Genomic DNA, 7,700 nt, shown 5'->3' on the forward strand with positions numbered 1-7,700 from the left:
GGACGTCTGACCAAGTGGTCGATTGTCAGTGTCAAATATGTCGGGCGGTAGGAAAGCAAAGGCGATATAGGGCGGCTGCGTGGTCAGCGGCGAGGTCCGGAGCGATCATGGGACGTAATGGGCCGTCGTGGTTCAAGGCATCCCTCGGGTAATCATTAGGACCTGGAGACGCGTCGGCTGCGAAAGCAGTGACGTGGTCGTCTGTCACTGACCGGAGCTTGGCCACCGCTATGCCTTCAGGTAACACTTGCTTCGTCAAGCCAAAATTGATAACGGGGAGACACATCCGATTAGCGGCAAAGGTAACGATGGAGTGTGGCACAGAGATCTCGCGCGCCAGGAGGACATCATGAATAGGTGTGACAACATAGTCGCCATCAGGCCCGGTTGCGGTTGAGGCCAATTCAACGAAGGTTAGGACTTTTGGAGGTAACCGAACAAATGCTGTAGTGCAGAGGGTGTTCGGTTGTTCGGGGCGAACGTTGGAAAGAAGAGGAAGCTCGAGGCACAGCGTACCGGTGGAACAGTCGATGAGGGCAGAATGCGTCGTCAGAAAGTCGAGCCCGAAGATTAGGTCATGACTGTAACTGGTCAGCACGGTGAACAGGACTGGAACTTGGCGGCCAGCAATTCCTACGCGAGCAGTGCACTTACCCCTGATGGCAACAGTGGCGCCAGTGGCGACGCGTACGGCTCGAGTGATGGCAGGGATAAGAACTTTTTTGAGAAGAAGAAGAAATAAACTTTATTATAACGTGAAAGGGTGAATGTGGTTGGGGCCCTTAGTCCAGGGCCCCAATGGCTGCCGCCACCGCTCTTGCTCGTCGGATCAGGGCCAGCCAGACCTGAGGCTCGGAGTGACGGAGGATCGCCTCCCACTGCGCATATGTTGGTTGGGGGGAACTTTTTTGAGGCGACGACATAGGTTCGCGCTCATTATGGACACTTGGGCTCCGGTATCAATCAATGCCGTGCACGGAACACCATCTACGTCTACTTCAATTAGGTTCGCGTTCGTGAGGAGTGTCAACGGAGGATTTGGACTGGACGAACGTGATGCAGCATTACCTCTAAGAGCTGCATGGCTTAGTTTTCCGTCCGGTGGTTTGGCGAGGAAAAGCGGCGAAGTTGGGGTGACGGGCAGCGACGGCGTTGAGGCCACGGCGATCGCCCGGAGGAGTGGCTGTCAGGGGCATCAGAAGTATGGTATAGACGGCGAGGTCACTTTCCGCGGGGTTCTGCACTCATTCGCCGCGGCAGTTCCCAACTCCTACGGCCTCGTGTCGAACACGTCGACGAGCAACCCTGGTCATTCTCACCGCCGGGCATAGTTGCGCACCTGCGCACACGGAGCAGCTCACTGTCGCACCTTGAATACACTTGGTTACTACACTAGGTTTGTTCCATTCAGAAAAGTCACGGTACCCCATACAAAAAGGTGCAGGTGGTGCCATTTATGGTGCGCCGGGCTGCACCCCCTCACTGCAAAGTTCAAGGGTGCACTGCACCGCGGCTCCACCTTGCCTTGCACCCCGTGTAATCGAACACGGGGGTGCAGGGTGCAACACTGTAACTCGGGGAATCGAAGACCTAGGTGCAGTGCACCGTTAATAGGTGCAGAAGATGCAGAGAAATGTGGCTGAATCCAATAAACCTAATATTAGCTGTGTTTGTCTGGTTCAGCTCAAAGCCACCAGGTGACCACTGTGCAGGCCGCTCACGTTTACGCCTTCGCCTCCCGTTTGTGCCTCCCAATGGAAGAGAATGCAGCTATCCAAAGGCTGTCGCGTCAAGTGTTAAGTGGCGTGTTACACACGCAGAGTATTCTTTTGTTGGATTATTCAAACTGCATCGCACGCGTTACCGTGTAGCGATTGCGTGGGCCGCAAAGCTGTCTTCGTATTGCCACGTTGACAATCGTACACCCCATTGAGAATATTGCAGCGAAGCTGTTTACCTCTAGCCCAGTATGTACGCTCCGCATGTGTTCCCAGGGGGGGGACACATGCCCTGGCCGGCTTCAGTCCGTATCGGGGACACGGCGAATGGACCGAAATGGAGACGGGTAGAGGAGAGGGAGAAACAGTGTGCCGACGGCACTGCAGCAATGAAGACGGGTAGGGGAGGAGGGGAAAGAGATTGGCGACAGTGCCTGTGCACGTGGCCTGCGCTTCTGTAGTTATTGACCCTTTTCGTGGTGATCCCGTGGGCGCTGCCATCTTTGATCACGTGGTGATGCGTTCATTGCTTGCCTCAACTGCCTCCGTTGCCTCCGTGTTTACAATGAATGTGTATGACGCCGGTGCGGCTCAGGAAACCTCTGTTTCGGGACATATCGTTGACAGCGACTTGGTGGACGACATGAAGCTTTGGCCACAGCTACAGAGGATATGTAAAAGCGCTTTCGGAGCTCATTAAAGGGACACTAAAGGCAAATAATAAGTCAAGCTAAGGTAACGTATTAGTGCTCGAGTATCTCTAAAGCGTCAATATTATTGCGAGCAGAGCCTTAGTAATAGGGAAACGGAGGTAAATGCAAGACACGATTAGAGACGCCCCCGGGACATTCAGGTATTCGCCCGATGACGAAGGCACTCCTCATTTAAATTCTGTCACTAGTACTGAACCACTAGTTATAAAAACATCATTGTACTGTATTATAAGAAGAAAGAAAATACTACTTCACCAGTTCTATTACAGTTTTACAAAAAAGAACTAACTGACATTACACCGTTGACAACGACGCGGGCCGTCAAAAGGTTTCGTGTTCGCTCGACTCCGCGCTGCCCGCACTTTCGCGTTTCAGTTTTTCTGTCATCATATAGTGTTGCGCTTGTTTTTCTGGCTCGCGAACCTCGCACTAACTGCAAGTAGCAGAGAATTCCACTTGCATGCGACGTCGCGGAGTTCCCGAACGGTCGACACCGCTTTACCAAAATCAGCTGCAGGGGCGCACCGTACAGCCATCTGTCGGGCGCCATTTCACTCACCAACGGCAGCAAAGCGCGGTAATGGCGTATGCAACGTCACCACTCTTCGGTTGGCGTGGCGGGTGATTTCAATTGCAATAAAGGTATTTGGACCCTTCAAATCCAATTTTCTCGTAAACTAAGTCTTTTCTTTGCACGAGACAAGCGTTTCGAGGTTTCTGGAAAGCTATGTAAACAGTCCACGTCGACTTCATGTTTGCCTTTAGTGTCCCTTTAAGCTTTGTCCAAAACGGCGCGAGCAGCGTATATGGTGCTTGTTCTAAATGCGAGGATAATTATGTACTCGAAGATACCCAAACATTCCGCTTATGAATTGAATCAGGATAAGTTTGCCTTGCTCTCCCTTCTTTTTTGGCAACTATCAGTGAAGTTCATCGTGATCAGTGAAGTTCATCGGTGCGGTCACTTTTAGATCATTTTCTGTGCAATCGCTCGCGGGTGTTCTCAGATGCAATAGATTTGTTCTTGCTGCACAAAGGCTTGGATCCTAGCTGTTCTGTCCTTTGTAATAGCTTGTAGCAAATACGTATTATCGCTTACTGCTCTGAACCGTCACGAAAAATTCAGCTTTGACCATCCGCGTGCGGTCAGCGTAGTCGCTGTCACCCATGCTTAATCAAGTGTGCGCCCATTTACTTATTCTTAATAAGTTGGCGATAGAGTGGGCGTAGGTTTGTGCGCGAGGTGGGGCAGACGTGTGTAAATAACGTGCACGAAACATGCTATGCCAGGAAGCGGCACATCTTCCTCTGTCATCATTTACCGAGCGGAACTCACTTTTGCCGACGTTCCGGGGTTGAAGTCTTTTCTTTGGAGGTTAGCCATAAAACGCTGGTGGATGAGTTATATTTCGTTATCCACGAGCAAATTCATCGCGAACGGCCGGCAACACAGGCTGTCCGTATGTAGCAAAGGTCCGTGAACTTGGTCGCGCAGGTTCATTCCATTACTTAATATGCCAGTCACTATTTTTGAAGCCAACTACTGCAGATGTCTTAAATCCACCGCTCCTCATTTTTCAGCGTCAATGGTGTACAGTGCGTGAGCGAAAACTCACTTGCATTTCCGGCAGATGATCGCACAGAAACTGGGCAGAAGCGGTAATGGTTTCGTATTCACTCGCTTGCGCTGAGGCAACGTGCGGCGCGCCACCTAAAGCGCCATCTCATTTCTGGAGAACAAATTACTCCGCGAAAAGGGCCACTAACGTCACACGCGTCGGCGCTTGTGTCGGCGTACTGTGATGCCGTATGAAAAAGAAAATGTATCATTTCACAATGTATGCAGGCAATGTACTCAGCCTAACAGCTTCGCTGCTAATCCGTCCTCATATGAATGTTAATTGCGGCCCCAGGAATATTTCTTTTATATTTTCAAATGAAAGAGTTCGTAGGCTGCCGGTGCCGCGGCAGCGTAAGCAACCGCAGTCGAGAAACGTATGCGAGGAGCGCTACGTGCTTCCCATTATTAGCCGGGCTAGTGACGTCACTCCCCACTTCACACTCTACCGTTGCCGCGGCAGCTTACGTAGCAGCAGTCTTACGGGGAACACACGTGGGGGATGGGTTCTTGCTGTGCATTTTTCGCGCGGAACGTTTCATCAATCACGTGGTTTTGATGCTGGTTTTGTGCTTTTTCATTATTGAAACGAGTGCGGTGCTGTACGTTGTCTAATGCGTGATTCCAAAGGGGATAGAGACATTCTCGCTTCGAAATTGATTGAATGGTTTCTCCTGTCGCCAATTTTTCAGTATTCTGTCGACGGAGACGAAAAACTCGCGGGATTCGAGCTGTAGACCGCATCGCTGTAAAATCTTGGCCGTTCCCGTCGGTATGTGCGACTACGTACGTGCCGCTCTTCAATGAACCGACGCCAACTTGGATCGCTGGGTAATGTGGGCCGTTCCCGTGGGTATTTAAAAAAGAAGCTGCTGTTACGTAAAGCATGACCGGGAGCGGCTGGGTTTTGCGTGGTACACGCCGCCATTTAAGTTATCACTGTTCAGCTAGATGAAATACAAGCGTTGTTGTCGATGGACCAACTTGGTTGGGTAGGCAATGTGCAAGATGCATATCACATTCTCTAGCGCTTCCAGTCGCTCCACTCAGCTCATTGCCCACAGCGCTTGTCTCTTGTCCACGCTTAAGCCCCTAGCCTATTTTCTGCAAACGTGGAGAACTACTGATTGTTCTTATCAAATGAAATCATGGGGTTCAACATACAGAAGTAACGCAAGGGCCGTAATGTTATAGGGCTATACGTATTTACTTCCACCACGGCAATGTATAAGTACGGAAGCCTGTTTGCTTGTTGCCTTCATCAAAATGCGGCTGTCACAGTCGAGAATCAAGCCTTCCAGTCCGCGCACAGCAGCATCCCGCCATTGTCAGTGGGCCAGCACGGTGGATCTTCTTCGTTAAGGGTCACGATGATTGTGATAATGGTCCGCAAGCCCACGATTCCGACGGAATGGGGTTGCACTCTGCGTCATCGCATTCTCTAAATGTTTGCGCTCAGTGATTTACGAGTGTTTATTGTACAGCAGTGCTCGCAACAAAGCTTTCCTCGAGAAGTATTCTTGCTTTTATTCCTAGCACTTTTCCGTTGTACTTAAATAGACAGTTGATTTGAGCGTAAGTTTCTAAAGTGATAAACAGGTGGGAAGACGGGTGATCCGAGTTTCTTCAGATTATTTATTCATATATCAATTATTACGATTAAACGAAACCACGAAATAGTTTTATCTAAGACATGCATAAAGGCGCACTGTGTCTCTCAAACTAAGTCCCGAGCGCCTCGAAAAGATGCTGTTTTCCACACTGTTACTCATCTACGCGCTGGGCGACAAGACGGGAGTTGTGGACAGGACGTCGTAAGACGTCGCTGGACCACTGCCGCCCCCGATGGTCGACAGAGCTTGCAGCAGGGCCTCTCGGCGACCAGACCGTCTTTCAGCTCTCGCACCTCATCCTCAACTATACCCTTCCTCAATTCTACCTTCGCGAGCTTACGCTGAAGGCCTTCAACCTTGTGCTTGTACTTGTCGATGGGCACGCTGTACATGCGTGGGAATGAGCATGTTCAGATTCAGCACATTCTTTTTGGCCTGCACCTTGATCTTCATGGCCCGCTCAGCGCATACTCCAGGGTGATGTACGTTCGCGTGCAGCTGAGCTTCAACGCCGTCGCTGTCCCAATCACAAGGGCGTTGCCCGAGCCACCCAGCGAGTCCTTGACGATGTGGGTCAGCTTGGAGTCCTGGTACGGTACTTCCTTCGTCCCGTTCTTCGAGCAGAGGTCGATGCAGTTGCCGAGTGCCAGGAGCGACAGGTTGAGCTTGGTACCCTCGCGCATCTGATCATTTGCGTCCCTACTGGCCGCAGCTGCGTGCTCCGAGACGGCAAGGTCAGCAGAGCACATCGAGATGCGAGTTTCCTTGCTCGTGTTTGTCGCAGTCTCCGTTACTGTGACGTGGTTCTCGAAGATGGTGTGCGACCAAGAAGACTGAGCATTAGCGCGGGTGGTATGCTGAGACCGGTTCTTGTTTCCTTTCAAGAGCAGCTTGAGGAGGGTGCCGACCTCCTTAACCTTGTCTATGGCGAGGTTCAATATGGCAATGCCCTTGGCCGGGTCGAGGCAAAGCAGGTCTTGAACAACCTTGTTGTACACTTCCAGACAGGCGACTGCTACGTCCCATGTCTGGCACTCTGACCGTAGCTTGTCCACGCGCTGGTAAAACTCGCTGGCCATGTGGGAGACCACTCCGGGGCATTCTTCGGAACCCAGCAATGCGAAAGCTATGTCGGCGCCAGTCGAACTGCACGCGAACACAGAGCAATTGCACCCTTCAAAAAGCATGCTCAGCATGCCCCTGGTGGTGTTCTCACACACATACACATTCTCTTCTGTTTCATCAAAGAACTCATAAAACGTCAACGTTTGGTCTTCATTGGGCTTGAAGTTACCCCCGTCTTGAAAATGGAAAGGCTCCGCCTCCGTCTTGGGGGGGAACACATGGCACCTGTCGTGCAATACACGGACCATGCTTGCGGTCTGGAAGTCACGAACGCTCAGTAGGCGCACACGCTCTGCCACGTTCACCCGTACCCCGGGTGAAGGCGGGTCTTTCTTCGATTGGCGACGTTTCGTGGCTGACGACTGCGCGGCCTCGTTAGAACGTCTTTTGCGGTTTGGCGACACCATTGTAGATTCATCCGTGGTAGGGTGCCTCGACGTTGCGGGAGTCGGCCTTACCATGGGCGCGGGCCTGATGAACACGAGGACGATGCTGGTGGTCTCGGAGTCACGATCGCTCAGTAGGCGCATACCCACTGGGATGGTCAAGCGAAAGCGGGTGCTTGTTCGATCGGCGGCGTTTCGGGGCCGACGAGTGCGCGGTCTCGTTAGAACGCCTCCTGAGGTCTGGCGGCACCACTGTAGATTCCTTCGTGGTAGAGTGTATAGCAGTCCAGGGATCCACCCTGACCAAAGACGCGGGCGTGATTATCTAAGATGGCGATCGTCCAGTCGGGCACCGGGCGCGTTCTCCACCACGTGCTCGGCTTACTTCGTCCTCTTCATCACCGTTGGAGCCATAGGCGCCGCCTACGTGTCTGGGGGGCTCATTACCAGATTTCTGTTACCCACATAATTTGATGTTTCGTATGAACTGCCGCTGCCTTTTCAGTTACAATTTTATTACGGCTAAA

General features: G+C 51.8%; 1 protein-coding gene across 1 annotated transcript; it reads right to left on the reverse strand.

The window, feature by feature from the left end:
• Positions 1 to 6,111: 6,111 nt before the first annotated feature.
• Positions 6,112 to 7,317, reverse strand: LOC119439062 (kinesin-like protein KIF18B). Its single transcript, XM_037704820.1, has one exon. The coding sequence runs from the start codon at positions 7,315 to 7,317 to the stop codon at positions 6,112 to 6,114; it is 1,206 nt and encodes a 401-aa protein (XP_037560748.1).
• Positions 7,318 to 7,700: the final 383 nt, after the last annotated feature.

This window comes from Dermacentor silvarum, chromosome 1 (genome assembly GCF_013339745.2).
Source record: "Dermacentor silvarum isolate Dsil-2018 chromosome 1, BIME_Dsil_1.4, whole genome shotgun sequence".
Classification (NCBI taxonomy): Eukaryota; Metazoa; Arthropoda; class Arachnida; order Ixodida; family Ixodidae; genus Dermacentor; species Dermacentor silvarum.

Coding starts and splice junctions, on each gene's coding strand:
- LOC119439062 (XM_037704820.1), bottom strand. CDS start 7,317: ATGCGCCTACTGAGCGATCGTGACTCCGAGACCACCAGCATCGTCCTC.